At 42.8% G+C, this 21,617-nt stretch overlaps 1 protein-coding gene across 1 annotated transcript in view; it reads right to left on the reverse strand.

The window, feature by feature from the left end:
* DNAH9 (dynein axonemal heavy chain 9) overlaps positions 1-21,617 on the reverse strand; it is a 377,510-nt gene that overhangs the window by 316,938 nt on the left and 38,955 nt on the right. Inside the window, exons 8-12 of the mRNA XM_053569797.1 lie at positions 21,060-21,176; positions 12,019-12,169; positions 8,845-8,959; positions 5,609-5,677; positions 3,966-4,092 (exon numbers count right to left, since the gene is read on the reverse strand). Coding sequence (XP_053425772.1) covers positions 3,966-4,092; positions 5,609-5,677; positions 8,845-8,959; positions 12,019-12,169; positions 21,060-21,176 — 579 coding nt within the window. The remainder of the gene's footprint in view (positions 1-3,965; positions 4,093-5,608; positions 5,678-8,844; positions 8,960-12,018; positions 12,170-21,059; positions 21,177-21,617) is intronic.

The raw sequence follows: 21,617 nt of genomic DNA on the forward strand, positions 1-21,617 counted from the left end.
AAAAAAAAAGAAGGCTTAAAAGACCAAAAACACAAAAATTCTAATGGAAAACTTAGGAAAAACACTTCTGGACTTTGGTGTAGGCAAAGAAATTATGACTACGATCCCCAAAGAAAATACAACAAAACCAAAAATTAATCAATGGGACTTAAGTAAACCAAAAAGCTTCTGCACAGCAAAATAAGAGTAAAATGAAAACCTGCAGAATGGGAGGGAAGGTATTCTGAGACTATACATCTGACAGAGAAATAATATCTGGAATCTACAAGGAACTGAAACAAATCTGTGAGAAAAAAAAGATATACGGATGGCCAACAAACATGAAAAAAATGCTCAACATCACTAATTATCATGGAAATGCAAATTATAACCACAGTAAGATAACACCTTATCAGTGTCAGAACAGTCATTATTAAAAAGTCAAAACTCAATAGCTGTTAGCGCAGATGCAGTGGAAAGGGAACACTGATACACTGTAGGTGGAAATGCAAATTAGTGCATTAGTACAGGCTCTGTGAAACAGTGTGGAGAATCCTCAGTATGGAGAGTCCTCAAAGAACTAAAAGTAGACTCCACATTGGACCCAGAGATCCTGCTACTGCATATCTACCCAAAGGAAAGGAAACAATTTTATCAAAAAGAACTCATACACTCATATGTTTATCATAGCACAATTCACAGTTGCAAAGATATGGAGTCTACCCAAGTGCCCATGAATTCATGAGTGGATGAGGAAAATGTGGGGTGTATGTGTGTATATATATGTATATATATTACATGTGTATATATATACACACACACCATGGAGTCCTATGGAAAATGTGGGGTGTATGTGTGTGTATATATATGTATATATATTACATGTGTGTATATATACACACACATACCTATGGAGTGTGTGTCCTATGGAAAATGTGGGGTGTATGTGTGTATATATGTGTGTGTATATATATGTATATATATTACATGTGTATATATATACACACACACCATGGAGTCCTATGGGTAATGTGGGGTGTATGTGTGTATATATGGAGTACTACCCAGCCCTAAATAAAGGAATGAAATGATGTCTTTGGCAGCAACTTGAAAGTGAACTATCTCAGGAGTGGAAAAATAAACACCACATGTACTTACTTGGAAGTGGGAGACAAACAACGGGTGTACAAGTCACACAGAGTGGGCTGATGGACTTTGGACTCTCAGAATGGGGGAGCATGAGAGGGGAGTGAGAGAGAAGAATTTACCCATCAGCTAAAATGTAAATACTATTTGGATATGTACATGAAAAGCCTTAGCTTTACCACTATTCAATCCATCCGTGTAACAAAAAACTATCTGTACCTCCTAAAACTATTGAAATAATAAAGAAATAAAACAAACTAATGAATTAGTTAAATATTTTGGGCTTTTGATGTGATAATGGAGGTAGAGAAGGCCATTCCAAGCCTAAAACATCAAAATAAGACAAAAATGTTTTGTGCCTAAAATATTACACACATAATAACACAGTCAACTTAAACTGGAAATAAATTATATTCAAAGCCAATTTCTTAATATCTGACAAATATTTTCTGAATATTCTAACGAATTCAAGGGAAGGAGGGTATTTCTGCTAGAAAATGGACAAAGGACCCAAACAAGCAATACATAGAAGCAGCAGTGTAAGCAACCAGCGAATTTTAAACATTATAAAATTCAACTTTACGCGTAATCTAATTGATGCAAATTAAAAAAAATTGAGGTATAATGCCTTTAGTTTTACAGGTTAGAAACTATTTGAAGAAATGAGTAATGTCTTATTGGCAAGAAAATGAGTCAGTTCATCTTTCTAAGGAACAAGTTGGTAATATACATGACAAGTTTCAAAATGTGAACATGCTTTAGCCCAGAAATTCCACTTCTAGGCACCGTCTCAAAGAAATAATTGAGAATGAAAGCAGTGGCAACAAAAATGTTTATTGTAGCACTATTTATACCGCATCTTACTCAATCTAAGATGTCGTAATTCTAAGATTCACTATTATTTTGTGTTTAGCTAAAGAAGAAAAAAATGTGGTATATTAAGCTGTAAACACACGCCAACTTCAGAGACAAAAATATGTAGGAAAAGAACACCCCAGTGTGTCCTAGAATCAATGAAATACAGACCGATGAAACTGTAAATTAATTTAAAGGCCTAATAATAGGGCATTTAAAGTAATTTACATGAATTAAAAAATGAACCCATATAATTATTATCCTGTCCCCAGGGGTGGCATATCTCTACTCATGTCCCTCCAGACTGATAAGTCTGTTACTATTCATTCCTCATAGTTCTAGTGGTGGCCACACTGCTTGAAGTCATATGTCAAGGGGTGACCATGACTCTTTGTTGACTTGTTATGCTGGTAACTGTCCCCACTTCAACTCACATTGGGTTTAGGTATTTATCCTCTCTCAGTTTCTTTTCTCTCTCCTTTCCCTTATATCATCTACAAAACAACTATAAAGTACCTATTATGTGCTAAACATAGGAGGAGATAGAGTCCTTATCCTGTAAGGATACAGAGCTGGTCCACCTTCAATACTGGACCAAGCATGGCCTTATACCAAGGACTTATTACTATATTATGATACGTAGACCATGGCCCAGTTGATAATCCAGACATGCATCTCTTTAGAAACTTAATATTCCACATTGTTCACAGCAAATGCTGATAACACTGGGTCGTGGAGTCAAGTGAGTTCAACAACAGACTCATGTCTTGCCACGGTGAAGGAATAATTCTTCTAACTTCCTCTGTTCACTTAGATTCCAGGGGGAAAGAACTGATGTTCTACTCAAACTGCAATTTTCTCAAAAGACATGAATGTGCCCTTGGTTTTCAGTTGTGTCTACAGTGTATTCCTGGAGAACATGCACCAAGGTAGAAGGCAGTGACTACTTCTAGTTCAGTGTGGCCAATACTTTCGGCTCTCATTTTCTCCAGAATTAAGCTTTCCTTGGCTGTACTCTATGCTGGTCCTCTGCCCTTCTGACCATTGAAAGCAAAGTTTCTCAGTTTGAGCCCTTTTGACATTTTTGGACAAGCACCTGTTGCAGGGCGCTGTCCTATGCATTGGAGGAGGTTAAGCAGCATCCCTGATATCCACCATCGACATGCCTTGGGCACCCCTCCTAGTTTGACAAACAAGAGTGTTTCCGGGGCCAGGGGTGAAATACAATGTACTCAATGCTAATATGAAACCAATATATAAACAACTACCTGCTCACATGAGTAATAAAACTCAAATATAGTCTAGCAAGGGAGAGAAGAGAGAAAGAGGGGAAGGTGATTGGCGGGGTCTCACCTAATGGCCACCATGTGAGGGTATTTGGCACAGGCCCCTGGGTGAAGGGCTCAACTACAGCTTGACCTTTACCTTAGCCTTGAAAATGACGTAACCTGAAAATTTGTACCCTCACGTTAATTTGAAATAAAAATTACAATAAAATAAATTGCCACCACTTGGTAACAATTAAAAAAAAATGTAAACATGGACAGAAGACACTACACCCCAGGATTCTCCCCCCAAAAGGAATTCGGGGTGCTAATACTTTGGAGCAGCTTTTTTTTTAATTTTTTTTTGTAGAGACAGAGTCTCACTGTACCACCCTCGGTAGAGTGCCGTGGCCTCACACAGCTCACAGCAACCTCCAACTCTTGGGCTTAAGCGATTCTCTTGCCTCAGCCTCCCGAGTAGCTGGGACTACAGGCACCTGCCACAACGCCCGGCTATTTTTTGGTTGCAGTTTGGCCGGGGCCGGGTTTGAACCTGCCACCCTCGGCATATGGGGCCGGCGCCCTACCGACTGAGCCACAGGCACCGCCTTTGGAACAGCTTTTGAATATTCTTGTAGAAAATCTCTTTACCTTTAAATTCAGCAGAGTTAAAATAAACTCTTCAGGAAGCCAAAAAGGAGTGCCTGCCATCCAACTGACCTGGGGGTTAAAGTTGACAGTGATCTGTCTCGTCTCTGGGTCACGTTTCAGCAGTGGTTGGGAAAGATTGTACTGCGACTTCTCGGATACCGTCTGACACCAGTTTTCGTAGAGTCTTGTCTCATATCTGCAAGGGTCAGAGACAATAGCCACCTCATAGCCTGCTCCCACTTCATGTCATGATCTATAACATGAACGGAAGAAGCTGCTGGTCATTGACCTGACCAGCTGGGGAAGCTCTGGCACATAATCACTAATTTCTAAAGGTGGCCTGGCTTAAATCAGAGACAGGCAGGAAGGGAAACTCCTCATGGGGTCTTTAGGGGGGATCCATGGGGGGATAAGGGAAGTTATGATTAGTCTCTGTAGATGTTGGAAGAAATGATCTTCATGCAGCTTGTGGACACTCTTTGTTCAGTCATTACACATTGACTGAGCACCTACCATATGTTGGGCTTGGGGTTAAAAAGATAAATACATATCTCACGGGAGAGATAGCTGCTGGGGGCGAATCTCAGACAAGCAGATAGTCATGACACAATGCAGCAATTGCAATCTTAAAGAAATGTGCAGGGCACATGTAACAGTAGAGGTGGAGGGTGGAAGGTGACGAGAATGGCAGGGGAGTGTCCCAGGGGAGGTGATGGAGTGTTGCTGGGTGGAATCTCAGAGGGTGAGCACAGGGCGGTTGGTGAAGGAGGAGATAACATCCCTGGCAGAAGCATGGGCAAGGCAAAGTGTGGAAGTGAGAACCAGGATGATGGCGTGCTGTGGGCAAGGACCAGAGATAGTGTCTGCAGCTGCAGTAGTGACAGCAAGGGCCACCTCAGGGACAGCTTTCTGTGTCACATGAGGAGATGATAGGGACCTCAGAAAGGTCTCTCAGCTGGTGGGGGGTGTGCTTGCATTACTGGACCGGGAGCAGTGTGTTAGGAAGCTGCTGCCGAGGTTCCAGGCTCTTGAAAAGATGCTGGTGGTGGAAACGATGACAGGGAGTGGAGGGACTTAAAGCTATTTGGGAGGTAAAAGGGCTGGAATGTGGGGTGCACCTGGCAAGTGGAGGTGCTGCCCACCGATGTGTCCAAAGCAACGCTAAGCTTCCTCACAAGCATGATCACAAAATTCACTATCCTCCTCACCTGAATCATGAGAGGGAGCAGATGGCAGAGGGAGGAGGCAAGACCACAGCTGTTTCTAGACCTTGTGCTCCTGAAAGACTTAGCTTTGAAACAAGAGCAGCTATAAGCTCATATAACATTTCATTCTTATGATTTCTTCATAAAAGGATACGGGAAGTAGTTTTAAAACTTATTTTCTCTTTGTGCAGCGTGTGAACTGTTGTTTTCTGCTTAGGGAACACCTGCTGCTGTGATTTCCCATGACTCCGATGCTGGGGTGCCATGCGTAGCATCGCACTTCTAGCTCATGCAAAATCACATGAGAAAAGGATTTGTTTCTAGGATAGACTGCATTCCCTGGGACCTCGTGTGAGCAATCCAGAAGTACCGTACTCACAAATACCATAGTCACAACATGAAACACAGAGGGACATTTCAGAGCCACTGAGGAAGCTGCAGACTCAGAACCGCAGAAGGCGCTGTGGAGGCAAGGCGATTTGCAGAACAATCCCAGAAGCTGCTTACTTTTCCAGCAGTAGGAGCATGTCTTCATATTGTTGTATCATTCGCTTTCCTTCAGCAGATTCCATGCAACTGTCCGCACAACAGAAAAGAATGGCACAGAATTAGAAGGAACCGAAATAATTATCTGAGGAACAAACTGCAACCTATAAAAAAGAGAGTAAGTAGCTTCTTGGGCTGGCTTCTTAGTGCTCTCAGAGCCAGCGTTCTTGTTCCTGAACATCCTCCTCTGGCCACTAGAGGTCACCTGCACTTCCTAAAAATGCAGGGAGCCCCACAGGTAACCTTTCCACAGCTCTCCCAACCCCGTCACCTAGCCACGCCGGTCATGCACAAGGTAAATGAAGTATTTTGAAAATATGCATCAAAGGGAAATTTAAATATTAGAGAAAAGTTATAGATGCTATAGTTTTCTGTATTTAATTAAGAAAAAACCATACGTTTACGTGTAGCCGTGTGCTACATAACATTTCAACCAATGGACCATGTATATGATGGTGGTCTCATAATATTACAGTGAAGCTGTAAAACTTCTTTCACCTAATGATGTCATTGCTTTCATAACATCCTTACAGTCGCCTCCAGTATTCAGCACAGTGACATGCTGTACAGGTGTGTGGCCTAGGAGCAATGGGTGCACCACGTAGCCTGGGTGTGCAGTTGACTACATGGTCTGGGTTGGTTAAGTGCATGTGTGAAGTTCACACAGTGAAACTGCCTTCAGTGTGTTACTCAGAGCACATCCATGTCTTAAGAGATGCACGACTGTAGAGAACATCATATGCATGTGTGTACGTGTATACACATATACATATATGGATATAAGCATGTGGATGCACACGCACATATATAAAGGTATTTCCCATTCTCTGAAACGCATCCAAGGTTTGTGATCAGAAACACCTCCACGCCTCCACTCCTTGACACATTTATATGAGAATCCCTCCCACCTCTCTCCCCCCATGTGAGCACACTAAGCATACGTACATGCACACAAACGTGTGCTCAGACACATGCAAGGCTTCCTTAGCAGGGCTGAGGACACAGGCAGCAGAGCTGGGCCGAGGTGCTAGCGCTGCTCCTGCAGCTGCTTCCCCTTCTTGTGACTCTCCCTGCAGCGCCAAATCAAAGTCTAGCTCCGGGAAAACAGGTAAAGTGTCTTTAATTTTCAGAAAGCCTCACACCGTCTGTGTAGAGGTCTTTTTGTTTGTCCTGCTAGCAAAATGAGGCAGCTTATTGCAAAGATTCTTTGAAATCCATCTGCTCTTTAAACCAACACAGGCTTTCTCCAGAGATCCCTGAAGCTTTCCACCTAAGCCCTCACGCCTGTGGAGAAAGCACTGGATTTGCCGGCATTTTTTTTTCCCCAGTCGCTTAGCTTAGTTCCCTTTTGTGGTGAATGAGAAAGAGTCTGCCAGGCAGAAGGACATGGAAAGTGTTTCAGACTGAGTGGGCACTCTCTCCTCACAAGCCCACCCCCTCCCCAGATCTCAGGATCTGGATAAGAATGGGGTCGGAGCAGGCTGCTCACATGGGGTGTCACCCCGTGGGTTTAAGAAGTCACAGTAATAAGTGTGGTGACACTTGTTGTAGCTTCCATTTCTCTTCATGGTGAGGAATGGAAAAGATTTTTAGTGACCAATAAATACATATTATAGAGTGCAAAACAGACTTGAATTCATTTTTAAAACAAATGAGAACTTTCATAGGGATTGTAGAGGTTGCTGTAGTGTGCCATTCAGACCCTCTCTTGGTATCAATGACATGTACCAAGACCTGACCCCCACCACATATGGACGCCCTCAGCCTCAGCCAAACAGAGCCACCTTGCCTGAAGCCACGTCCCTTCCCAGGAAAGCCCACCCTCGTCCCACTAGCTGACATGGGGGTATCTGACAGTGGGGCAGCTCTGCAGTGCCGGAGCTCCTGGAGAATGGGTGAGGGCCTTCATTGAAACTACCAGCAGCTCGACTTCTCCCTCTGCCCAATCTCCATCCCCTCTCTCTCGTGGGGGCCCTTCCTGAGAGCATCTCTATAAATTCCTGCCCTCCCCTCAGTTTGCTTCCTACTGCAGCTGTGTTCCCAGAAGCTGTCCTGATTCCCTGCCCCCTTCCATTCACCTATCTCCTTCTTTCTGCCTTAGGGGGCAGGATTGAGGTGCATGAGGGCTTGGCTCTGCTTATAGCCAAAATTCCCATGGCTGGGGTCCCCTGGAACAACTCTGGGTGCTGGGGCCCCCAAAGACCCAGACGTCTTCCAGTTCTTTCCTTGGCTGTGTCTAGTACCGTAGACAAGGCACCTTGCTTCTCTCTGCCTAGCTGCTTCATCTACAAAATAAAGCGCTTGCCCAGACCAGAGCAGATGCTGCAAGTGGATCGCTCACCAGGCAGACCTGACTCACATGCAGGCTTTGTTACATATGTGCAGAGTTTGAGAAAAAAACAGAATCCTTGATCATTTTAAAGTTGGATACAAACTTTAAAATCCAGGTTCCAGCTTCTCTCCAACAGTCAGGAGATTGCAAAGGTTGTGTCGGCTTTTCTGCTTGGCCACTCTGGAGTGGTGGGTGAGGACGCAGCTCCATGCAGAGAGCAGCCTCACGCCCTTCCTGTATGCAGCATTGAGAACAGCTCTTCTCAGGCGCTCTTAGCTGAGACTCCTCTGTCTGGCCTGGCTTTTGGACTCAGCCATGAAGCAAGCCAGTAGCTCCCAACCCCAGTCACCTTCAGAACCACAGCGGGAGCTTGCTGAAGAAGCGGATTCCCAGCTCAGCCCAGATTCAGATTCAGCAGGTGACAGTGAGGCCCCAGAGCCTGTGTATCTAACAGGGCATCACCCAAGTGCCCCGGGTGGTCTAGTAAGCCGGGTCCTGGGGCTGCACTTGGGGAACACTGGGCCACATTACTTTCCAGCGGTCTCAGCAGCAGAGAGATAGCATGTCGGGGGCACAGTGTGAAGAAACCCCAGAGCTCAACATCCCTGACACATTTGCCTCCAGAAACGAGTCCCAGGGAGCTACAGGAGTCAGCCTGTGTCGTGTCAGTCCCCACTGCACACTGAGGGGTCTGCTCAGCTGCCCCGGCGGGCCTGGGATGCTTGGCTGATAGGTGTCTGGTTTCTTGCTGGGAATGAAGATGATTTTCATGCCTTAGGTGAGTGACCTATTTCTACAACACTCAGGATCCAGAGCAGGAACAGCAGCCTGGAACAGACCTGCCTTTTAGGGGTGAGATACTCACGGATGCAAGATGCGTCTGAAGTGGCCGAAGGGACCCTGGATGCGTTGCCTCAGCTCCTGCGCCCAGCGGAGGCCCCCAGCCACAGCCGGCATGTTCTTGTGCACGGGGGAAAACCCTGGGGACAGGGCACAGTCAGACTGAAGGAAGGCCAGACTCCCAGCCCTCCCCACCCCGTGAATGCCCCCACCAGCTTCTCCACTTCTGTCTCGTTTGCTTCCAGACTAAAGTCTCCCCCAGCTCACGTGCTCCCGGGAGGTACTGTGAAAGGGGAAAGAGGACGCAGATAGTGGCAGAGGACCTGGCCCTTTCCCTATTTTTTAAAAGCTTTCAAGATGATTCTGAGAATCAGTTAGAATTGAGAAACACTGCCCAATACAGACAACTTAATCTCTCTGGGCCTCAGTTTTGTTTTCTATAAATTGGCAATAATACCTTTCCTGTTTATTTAACTTCCAGGGTTTTTGTGATAATTCATTGAGACTATGAATGGGACTGGGATGTGGATTACGGTGCACTTGGTTGGCATGAGTGCAGCCTAAGTATTCTTTACTTAAGCACATACATCAGGTTAGTTAGCCGATAATTAATTGTCAAGATTTAACAAATGTGAGACTTTATGTTTTAAAAAATCTCAGTTGGCCAGGCATGGTAGCTCATGTCTATAATCCCAGCACTCTGGGAGGATGAGGCAGGTGAATTGCTTGAGCTCAGGAGTTCAAGACCAGTCTGGGCAAGAGTGACACCCCGTCTCTAATAAAAAAAGAAAAACTAGCTAGGCGAGGTGGTGGTTTCCTGTAGTCCCAGCTACTTGAGAGAGGGAGGCAAGAGGATCGCCTGAGCCCAAGAGTTTAAGATTGCTGTGAGCCACAGAACTCTGCCCAGGGCGACAGGGTGAGATTTTGTCTCAAAAAATAAAAATAAAGTAAATAAATCTCAATTTTTAGCTTCTCTGGAAAAATTAGATGACTGGCAACAATCAGCTGGAATTTCTCCCTGGCAACTGGAGCTCAAGAATGGCCACCTCCTTTTTTCCATCATGGAAAAAAACTTGGCCATTCCCAGGTGTCACATGCTCAGGCCAGGGCCATCATTTTCATTTTCTGCTTGTCTTCTGTGATAGGCACGATTCTAAGATGACCACCAAGGACCCTCACCCATGCATAATTTCCTCCCCTTTAATGTGGGTGGGAATGGTGGACAGGATGAGATTTCACTCCTGTGGTCATGGAGAGGGTGCTGGGTGGGCCTGACCTAATTAGCTGAGTCCTTTAAAAGCAGAATATCTTCTCTGGCTGGCAGAAGAAGAGGGAGTCAGAGACTGAAAGCATGACAGGCTCTAATGAGCTGTTGCTTGTTTGAAGGTGGAGATGGCAGCATGGCAAGGAATGGAGGTGGCCGCTAGTTGCTGGCTATGGCCTTGGCTGACAGCCATAGGAAATGGACACCTCACTCCTGCAATCACAGAGAACCATATTCTACCAACAGGAAGAAGCTTTGCCTCAGAACTTCCGGATGCAAAGTCAGCCTGACCAACACTTTGATTTTAGCCTTGGGATACTCTGAGTAAAGAACCAATGCACCATGCCAGACTTAGGATCTACAGAACTGTCAACTAAAAGATGGGTGTCGTTGTAAGGTACTAAGGCTATGGTCATTTGTTACAAGGCAAAAGAAAACCAATTCAGCCTCTGAAGGCATTTAAATTTTTCAAACACTTTATTTGTTTGTAAGAAGTAATAAAGATGGAGTTTGAGCACAGTGGCTCACACCTATCCTTACAGCCCTTTGGTGGGCTGAGGTAAGAGTATCCCTTGATGCCGGTAGTTCAAGACCAGTGTGGGAAACATCTCTACAAAAAAAAAAAAAAAGTTAGCTGGGCATGGTGGTGCACAACTGTAGTCCCAGCTAGGTGGGAGTATTGCTTGAGCCCAGGTGTTCAATGTTGTTGTGAGCTATTATTGTACCCCTGGGTGTCAGAATGAGACTCCTGTCTCAAATTAAAAAAAAGGAAAAGAAAACAGGGAAAAACAGGTCATGAGGATGATCCTGCATAAAGCTGATCTGATGACAGATCTTCTGGGAATGACTTCCTATGTGTTGGCAATTCCTAATGACCTTAGCAGGAAACTTATTTATAAGCATAGTGGTCCTGCGACTCAGTTACTTAAAAACATTTAATAATCTCTCATTGCCTGAGTAACGAAGTCCAAATTCCTTAACATGGCCTCAGAGCACTCCACAAATTGAACTCCATGGTTGACTTGAGGCCCCTCAGCATACTTTGTCTGACTGCAGGCCGTGCCAGCCAGCCCATCATCTCCACATCCTCTTGTGCCTTTGCCTTGGAAGCCTTCGCCTCCCTTCCTTTACTATTAATCTCCATCTTTCAGGGATCAGATCAAGACCACCTTCTTCAGAAATGCAGGCTCAAATCTCCTAGCCACATGTATCTTGTTTTATTCCCTTTCCTTGCAACTCAAATCTGGCCCTACTCACATTCCATGAATAAACACCTTTTCGGATTAATTATTTTATTCTTTACCTTGACCTTCACTGTATAGAGTACCCACAAGCATGCCTTGTATACAGGAAGGACTCAAAGAAATGTTTGTAAAACTCAAATGAACTTGTGTTTTGATGTTCAAATAAATAAGTCAGGGCATCTAAGCACTGTAATAAAAGTGGAGACATTACCCCTCACATTGTGCTGCCTTTGGCTGTCTCCTGCTGGCTCCTTCCAGCAGAAGCATGGTTGCCATGGCATTGGAAGGGAAAAGGAACTTCCCACAAACACGTGGAAATTGACTATGGGATTGAGGTGTGTTGAAGATTAGTCAGGATGGCAACCATGATCAAGGGTCAACTCATATATTATGCCAAGGTCTCAACTGACCACAGGTGGTCAAGACTGCACTTTTCTAGGTCAGGTTGCCAATCTCAGCTCCAGATACAGGGAAATCTACAGTTCAGTGAACTGGCTCCACGATCACCCAAGATAGTCTGGAATTTTAAGCAAGAAGGTTGTGCTTGCTATTCTTGGAGAATGTCATAGATCCATAAACGGACATTTAACAAATACAGGATGGATAGTTGCTGCCTCCCAGTAACATAACTTCCGCATCACAACTCCCAGTAACATAACTTCTGCATCACAATTCCCTGAAACAAGCCTACCGAGTTCTGCCTCCTCCTGCACATGCTGACTGTAGATCATCCTCACCACATCCAGGTCTTTGTTGAACATTTGGAGGAGGGCCAGGTACTTATCAGCTACATCCCTGGCAACCAGTGGTCTTTCGAGGAGGTTTCCCGCTATGTCCAGCAGCTGTAGAGCGGGCAGAGATAAGAGAGAAAAAGGTCATAGATTAAATCTTTCTATGGTTACATAAATCCTATTTTCTGGTTTTTACTTTATATGCCAGCCAATGTAAAAGAAGTGGACTGGACTGGTAATGATGAATATGTGGATACTCGTTGTTTTTGCCCACTCCTGTCTGCTGGTTTACCCACACTGCTCTCTTTCATTGCAAAAATCTGGACAAAGAATAAAACACAGAGAAAACTAAGATGAGCTCCATAGTAAAGACCTAAAATCGAAGGAAGGTGATGGTGGAAAAGAAAAAGAAGAAGCTAAATGTGTTGGGTGTTGGGGAGACCGAGGACTTAAATTTGAGAGGCAGAGTAAGAAAAGCATTTCTGAGAGCAGCTGGCCGAAGAATGGCAGTGGTGCTGAAGGCACTCTGAAGATGTTCCCTTATGTGTTAAAATTGCTCAGCACCCTGGGTGCTGTTTCCTGGGGCAACAGAATTGAGATGTGAAATGCTTTTAATTACTTTTTGGTTCCTGAATGGTGTTCCTTTGATTGTGATGGTGCCCTGAGACTAGTTCATATAGGACTCTAGTCACATCTAGAATACACCAATATACTGCATCTAAACCTGCCTTCCATTATAACTTCTATTCTACACCCTGTGCTTCAGGTCAGGGCTTGACAAAGTACAGCAGTGGACATCCAGACTTGGCCAAACCTGTCCCATGGCTTTAGTTCACAGTTTTTACATTAAAAAAAAAAGAGAGAGTTTAAAAAAAGTAAAGAACAATATGTGCTGGAGAACATATGTGTCCATGGTCTAAAATATTTATTATCTGGTCCTTTGAACAAAAGTTTGCCAACCCTGGCTTTGAGTCAATGAGTTCAAGAGACATGATATAAAATGGTACCCACCTATGCAATAACTGGAAGCTGAGTGGACCCCATTTAACTAAGACCTCCTGCTCTTTCTCCTTCCACCTCATTTCACATTGGGCCATTTTGCTTCACTGCCTTTCTTTTTTTTTTTTTTATTGTTGGGGATTCATTGAGGGTATAATAAGCCAGGTTACACTGATTGCAATTGTTAGGTAAAGTCCCTCTTGCAATCATGTCTTGCCCCCATAAAGTGTGACATACACCAAGGCCCCACCCCCCTCCCTCCGTCCCTCTTTCTGCTTCACCCCACCATAACCTTAATTGTCATTAATTGTCCTCATATCAAAATTGAGTACATAGGATTCATGCTTCTCCATTCTTGTGATGCTTTACTAAGAATAATGTCTTCCACTTCCATCCAGGTTAATACGAAGGATGTAAAGTCTCCATTTTTTTAAATGGCTGAATAGTATTCCATGGTATACATATACCACAGCTTGTTAATCCATTCCTGGGTTGGTGGGCATTTAGGCTGTTTCCACATTTTGGCGATTGTAAATTGAGCTGCAATAAACAGTCTAGTACAAGTGTCCTTATGATAAAAGGATTTTTTCCTTCTGGGTAGATGCCCAGTAATGGGATTGCAGGATCCAATGGGAGGTCTAGCTTGAGTGCTTTGAGGTTTCTCCATACTTCCTTCCAGAAAGGTTGTACTAGTTTGCAGTCCCACCAGCAGTGTAAAAGTGTTCCCTTCTCTCCACATCCATGCCAGCATCTGCAGTTTTGAGATTTTGTGATGAGGGCCAGTCTCACTGGGGTTAGATGATATCTCAGGGTTGTTTTGATTTGCATCTCTAATATATAGAGATGATGAACATTTTTTCATGTGTTTGTTAGCCATTCGTCTCTCGTCTTTAGAGAAAGTTCTATTCATGTCTCTTGCCCATTGATATATGGGATTGTTGGCTTTTTTCATGTGGATTAATTTGAGTTCTCTATAGATCCTAGTTATCAAGCTTTTGTCTGATTCAAAATATGCAAATATCCTTTCCCATTGTTTAGGTTGTCTCTTTGCTTTGGTTATTGTCTCCTTAGCTTACAGAAGCTTTTCAGTTTAATGAAGTCCCATTTGTTTATTTTTGTTGTTGTTGCAATTGCCATGGCAGTCTTCTTCATGAAGTCTTTCCCTAGGCCAATATCTTCCAGTGTTTTTCCTATGCTTTCTTGGAGGATTTTTATTGTTTCATGCCTTAAATTTAAGTCCTTTATCCATCTTGAATCAATTTCTGTGAGTGGGGAAAGGTGTGGGTCCAGTTTCAGTCTTTTACATGTAGACATCCAGTTCTCCCAACACCATTTATTGAACAGGGAGTCTTTCCCCCAAGGTATGTTGTTGTTTGGTTTATTGAAGATTAGGTGGTTGTAAGATGTTAGTTTCATTTCTTGGTTTTCAATTCGATTCCAAGTGTCTATGTCTCTGTTTTTGTGCCAGTACCATGCTGTCTTGACCACTATGGCTTTATAGTACAGACTAAAATCTGGTATGCTGATGCCCCCAGCTTTATTTTTGTTACAGAGAACTGCCTTAGCTATACGGGGTTTTTTCCAGTTCCATACAAAACGCAGAATCATTTTTTCCAAATCTTGAAAGTACGATGTTGGTATTTTGATAGGAATGGCATTGAATAGGTAGATTGCTTTGGGAAGTATAGACATTTTAACAATGTTGATTCTGCCCATCCATGAGCATGGTATGTTCTTCCATTTGTTAATATCCTCTGCTATTTCCTTTCTGAGGAGTTCATAGTTTTCTTTATAGAGGTCCTTCACCTCCTTCCTTAGGTATATTCCTAGGTATTTCATTTTCTTTGAAACTATAGTGAAGGGAGTTGTGTCCTTAATTAGCTTCTCATCTTGACTGTTATTGGTGTACACAAAGGCTACTGACTTGTGGACATTGATTTTATATCCTGAAACATTACTGTATTTTTTGATGACTTCTAGGAGTCTTGTGGTTGAGTCTTTGGGGTTCTCTAAGTATAAGATCATGTCGTCAGCAAAGAGGGAGAGTTTGACCTCCTCTGCTCCCATTTGGATTCCCTTTATTTCCTTGTCTTGCCTAATTGTATTGGCTAGAACTTCCAGCACTATGTTGAATAGTAAAGGTGACAGAGGACAACCTCGTCTGGTTCCAGTTCTAAGAGGAAAAGCTTTCAGTTTTACTCCATTCAGTAAAATATTGGCTGTGGGTTTGTCATAGATAGCTTCAATCAGTTTTAGAAATGTGCCACCTATGCCTATACTCTTCAGTGTTCTAATTAGAAAAGGATGCTGGATTTTATCAAGTGCTTTTTCTGCATCTATTGAGAGGATCATGTGATCTTTATTTTTGCCTCTGTTAATATGGTGGATAACGTTTATGGACTTGCGTATGTTAAACCAGCCTTGCATCCCTGGGATGAAGCCTACTTGATCATGATGAATGACTGTTTTGATGATAAGCTGTAATCTATTGGCTAGGATTTTGTTGAGAATTTTTGCATCTATATTCATGAGTGAGATTGGTCTGAAATTCTCCTTTTTGTTTGGGTCTTTTCCTGGTTTTGGTATCAGGGTGATTTTGCTTCATAGAAGGTGTTGGGGGAAGATTTCTTCTTTCTCAATTTTTTGAAATAATTTCTGCAGTACAGGAATAAGCTCTTCCTTGAAGGTTTGATAGAATTCTGGAGTGAAGCCATCTGGACCAGGGCATTTTTTGGTTGGAAGATTTTTTATTGTTTCTTTGATCTCAGTGCTTGAAATTGGTCTGTTCAGGAGCTCTATTTCTTCCTGGCTGAGTCTAGGGAGAGGGTGTGATTCCAAATATTTGTCCATTTCCTTCACATTGTCAAATTTCTGGGCATAGAGTTTCTGGTAGTATTCAGAGATGATCTCTTGTATCTCCGTGGGATCAGTTGTTATTTCCCCTTTATCATTTCTGATTGAGGTTACTAGAGATTTTATTTTTCTATTCCTCGTTAGTCTGGCCAATGGTTTATCTATTTTATTTATTTTTTCAAAAAACCAACTTCTTGTTTCATTAATTTTCTAAATGATTCTTTTGTTTTCAATTTCATTGATCTCTGATTTGATTTTGGAGATTTCTTTTCTTCTACTGAGTTTAGGCTTAGATTGTTCTTCTTTTTCCAATTCCATAAGATCTCTTGTGAGATTGTTGATGCGCTCTCTTTCTGTTTTTCGAATGTAGGCATCTAAAGCGATGAATTTTCCTCTCAAAACTGCTTTTGCAGTATCCCAAAGGTTTTGGTAGCTTGTGTCTTTATTGTTGTTATGCTCAAGGAAGTTAATGATTTCCTGTTTTATTTCTTCCTGCACCCATCTGTTATTCAACAGAAGATTGTTTAATTTCCATGCCTTTGGGTGGGGTAGAGCATTTTTGTTAGAGTTGAGTTCCACCTTTAGTGCCTTATGGTCTGAGAAGATACAAGGTAAAATTTGAATTCTTTTTATTTTGTTGATATTTGTTTTGTGTCCCAGGATATGATCAATTTTGGAGAATGTTCCATGGGGTGATGAGAAGAATGTATATTCTTTATCTTTGGGATGGAGTGTTCTATATGCGTCTATCAAGCACAGTTGTTCTAGGGTCTCATTTAAATCTCTTACATCTTTGTTTAATTTCTGTTTAGAGGATCTGTCCAGCTCTGTAAGAGGAGTGTTAAAGTCCCATATTGTTATGGTATTATCAGATATAATATTGCTCAGACTGAATAAGGTCTGTTTCAAGAATCTGGGAGCATTTACATTGGGTGCATAAATATTTAGAATTGAAACGTCTTCTTGTTGTATTTTTCCTTTGACCAATATAAAGTGACCATCTTTGTCTTTTTTGACTTTAGTTGCTTTAAATCCACATGTATCTGAAAATAAGATTGCAACTCCTTTTTTCTTCTGAGTTCCATTTGCCTGAAAAATTGTCTTCCAACCCTTGACTCAGAGTTTTAATTTGTCTTTTGAAGCCAGGTGTGTTTCTTGCAGACAGCAAATGGATGGCTTGTGTTTTTTAATCCAGTCAGCCAATCTATGTCTCTTCAGTGGGGAATTCAAGCCATTAACATTTATTGAGATAATTGATAAGTGTGGTAGTATTCTATTCGTCTTATTTGGTGAGAGTCCATTGCTTAGTTTTATCTTTTGCATCAGTGTGGAGGTTAGGTTCTGTCCTTTAATTTCTGAATTCTTACTTTGCTGCTGATCCATTGTGGTGGTCAGTGTGCAGAACAGGTTGAAGTATTTCCTGTAGAGCTGGTCTTGTTGTGGCGAATTTCCTCAATGTTTGTATATGCGTAAATGATTTGATTTCTCCGTCAATATTTAAGCTTAGCTGAGCAGTGTACAGAATTCTGGGCTGGAAATTGTTCTGTTTAAGTAGATTAAAGGTAGATGACCATTGTCTTCTTGCTTGGAAAGTTTCATTAGAGAAGTCTGTGGTCACTCTGATGGATTTGCCCCTGTAGGTCAACTGGTGCTTACTCCTGGCAGCTTGCAGAATCTTTTCTTTTGTCTTGACTTTGGACAGGTTCATCACAATGTGTCTTGGAGAAGCTCGGTTAGAGTTGAGGTGACCTGGGGTCCGATAGCCCTCTGAAAGCAGTGTGTCAGAATCTTTGGTGATATTTGGGAAATTTTCTTTTATAACATTCTCTAGTATGGCTTCCATTCCTCTGGGGCATTCTTCTTTGCCTTCTGGGATTTCTATAACTCGTATGTTGGAACGCTTCATAAAGTCCCATAATTCTGACAGTGAATGTTCTGCTTTCTCTCTCTTCTTTTCTGCCTCTTTTACTGTCTGAGTTATCTCAAGAACTTTGTCTTCTACCTCTGAAATTCTTTCTTCTGCATGGTCTAACCTGTTGCTGATACTTTCCATTGCATCTTTAAGTTCCCTAATTGACTGTTTTCAGTTCCTTCAGCTCTGTTATATCCTTTTTATATTCTTCATGTTGTTCATCTCTTATTTGATTCTGTTTCTGGATTTCCTTTTGGTTATTTTCCACTTTATTAGCAGTTTCCTTCATTGTTTCCATCATTTCTTTCATTGTTTTCAACATGTGTATTCTAAATTCCCTTTCTGTCATTCCTAACATTTCTTTATAGATGGAATCATCTGCAGTAGCTACCTCATGGTCCCTTGGCGGGGTTGTTCTGGACTGGTTCTTTATGTTACCTGGAGTTTTCTGCTGATTCTTCCTCGTGAGTGATTTCTTTTATCTGTTTCCTTGCCCTAATTTTCCTTTCACTGCCTCTTGCTCTTTAAGTTCTTGTGCCTGTGGAAGTTGTGGGTGGGTTTAGACGGATTGAACACACATGACCACTTGCCGTTTTTTCACTGTTTTTGTCCTCCTCTTGGGGTCCAGAAGTCTCTCGCTGACTCCCTGTATCCTCACAGGGGTGATGATAGGCAGATCCCACCAGCCAGAGATGCCTGGAGTCCTATCTCCCCAGACTGACGGTGCCCAGATGCAAGGAAGCTGTTACTTGGCCGCCATCTTGCTCTGCCTACCTTCACTGTCTTTCAAAGCCTGAAAAGAGTGCAAGCTCCAGGAGCTGGTGGCATGGACTCAATCCTAGAGGGAAGTCTGAGGTCTTCAGGGCATGTCATGGGGGACTGTCCAGCATAGAGAAGCCCCACGTATAGGGCCTGGGTCAGATGTTTTCCTGGACTGACAGTTTGACTAGGCTTTAACAACTCCAGAGCATTCCCAAGATTCTAAACATGCTAAGGACCTTCCATTGAAGGCTCTAGAACTTCCCTTGTTCCCACAAAATGATCGTCCAGCTCTCTGGAGAAGAAAGTAGTTGAATGGAGGCTGTGGAGCAGGTCTCCACCTCCTGCTGGGAAGGTGGACACCAACATGTACACCAACAGACCAGTGTGACCCATATATACCCTGTCTGCTCATGTCTGAGGGGGACAATATTACAGCAGCAACAGAGGATCTGGAGTCAGGTAATCTCTCTGGCTCCTACTTCTCAACCTGAAACAGAAATTCTTTGCCTGAACATATCCATTGGAGATTTTGCTTTGACTGAAAGAGGAAGGAAGGGCTTTGGTTTCTTGTTGGCGAGTTGACCAAAAAGAGAGAAACACAGCTGGAAGAGGAGATTGGGTGGTTGTGGTTTTCCTACCAGTTCTCATAGGCTAGATTGGAAGCCCTGCTGAGAAGAGGAATCACAGTCAGTATGTAAAGAACCTGATTTTATGAGCGCCTGTTGAGACTCTGGGAATGAACAGTGCTATTTCAGGGACCAGACACAAAGTTGGCAAATGTCTCTCTACTTCTGTTTGAAACCCTACTCCACCATCACATTTCAAGAATTGGAATTTTTTGGAACCTAGAGGCATATTTCTTTGGCACAAACACAAACATTTTCATGTCAGAAATGGAAGGATAGGACTCTTTAAAGCACCTTTTTGGGCAGATGAAATTTCCAAGGTAGGCTGTAGACAGGTAGTAGAGACAATGATTTCAAAGACAGAGCTGCTTGAGAACACAGGTGAGGTTTCCCTTGAAGATTCCTTGAAATCCCTGGTGCTGAGGGATTTATCAGACAGGTAAGGCTCAGCTTCCTCAATGCATGAATGGAGCTCCAGGTTCACCCAGGTTGTCTGGGTACTGTGGGCACATGATAACCTCCACCCAAGTTATCTGGGTCATAAGTGTCTCAATTAGCCATGACAATTAATGGCATATAAGGTCTTTATGTAGACATATTATAAGCCCTTTCCTTAGAATTCAAATGACTAGAGAGAGAAATCCCAAAAGTATTCCTATGTGAGTTATGCAACAGCATGTATTTATTAAAGATAACATACACTCCATATATATTCCATGGTCACTAATGAAGCCAGGTATATCAGGGTTACCCAGCATTCTAGAATCGTATAGATATACCCATCCAGAGGCAGACAATTGTCCTACCAGTCACAGAGGCTATGTTTGGACATTTTTAGTGACTGGAAACTTAACTTTCTGTCTACGAAGTCCATTTTGTGTTAAACAGCTTTGACAGAAATGTTTTTCCTCTATTGAACCAAAATTTACTTTCTTGTAACTTCCACCAGTCGGTCTGGTTGTAATTGTTAAGGCTTTACAGAATGAGCCTCTTCATTGCTTCTGGAAGACCTGGTCTTCACAACTCTGCCTTCTCAGCCGTGCAGCCATTTATCTCCTCATCATCTTAAGTGTTCCCCTCCACACTCTTTCTACCACCTGATCTGGGCAGGACAGGGTAAGAGTGCTGGTCTTCCTATCCTAGATACTGATGCCTGAAACTTTTCATCCCTTACCTTGTAGGTTGAATCAACCTCACAGCAGTGGTTAACTAGACATGGTACTGTAGAACTGTGGTTTCAGGATGGTAACTGCAGTAGACTTTTTCTTTTTTTGAGACAGAGTCTCACTCAGCTGCCCTGGGGTTGAGTGCCATGGCATCATAGGTCACAGCAACCTCAAAAACTCTTGGGCTCAAGCAATCCTCTTGCCTCAGACTCCTGAATAGCTGAGACTACAGGCACCCACCATAATGCCCACCAATTTTTTTTTTTTTTTAAAGACTGCATCTTGCTCTTGCTCAGGCTGGTCTTGAACTCCTGAGCTCAGGCAATCTATCAGCCTTGGCTTCTCAGAGTGTTAGAGTTACAGGTATGAGCCACGGCACCCAGCCAACTTTCTCAGATTTAATAGTGACCCTACTGATAAAGCTGTAGCATCTAAGGGGAGTATTACAGAGGAAACTCCTTTTTAATAGTGTTTTTATGTCATGTTTCCCAGGAAGTATACATAATGTGCCTGAGAATCCCAATTCTTCCTTGCCCTAGGACAGTCCTATCCCTCTCTACCAGGTTAATGATAATAACTAATATTTTCAGGAACAACACAGTGGGATGGTTTCCCTATAGTCCTCTGGTGAAGTTTGGGGGAGTATTCAGGACAGGGCTGGTTCCTACTCCACTTGGACCAACCTTAAAGGCATGCTCCAAACCAGGTGTATCATCAAAAGCTTGGATAAAGACCGTTCCTAGTCTTCGGTCAAGATCTTCCACTCTCTGGTTAAATTCAAAGATGTCATTTTCAAAGACCTGAGGAGACACCATGTGTACATATATGAAAAACAAGACTTTCTGAAAGACAGTCCAACAATTCTCTTCACTGCTAATGCTCGTACTTCAATTGGTTATACCAAGAATTTATTCTAATTTTCTAAAATTCACCATGGTCATTCACAATGTCATTTTTAACCCACATGGAAAGTTACCCTATTACTGCAGCATTTTTACCTAGGGGGTCTGGGAAAAATGAGGAAGTAAATAAAATGTAAGGTAGGTGTCCCTTCAGCCCCTTCCATGTCCCTTTCTTCCCCTTCCTGAACCCCCTTTTTCTCTCACTCACAACATCAACTCATAGTATCCCCCAAACCATCTTAGTAGCAGCAGACCCAGCAATGGGGCTAAAATCCTGTTTTTTTCAGTGTTACTGAATTAATATAGCCATTAGCAGGAATGTGAGCTAATTAAACTGAT

This window comes from Nycticebus coucang, chromosome 18, assembly GCF_027406575.1.
Source record: "Nycticebus coucang isolate mNycCou1 chromosome 18, mNycCou1.pri, whole genome shotgun sequence".
Lineage (NCBI taxonomy): Eukaryota > Metazoa > Chordata > Mammalia > Primates > Lorisidae > Nycticebus > Nycticebus coucang.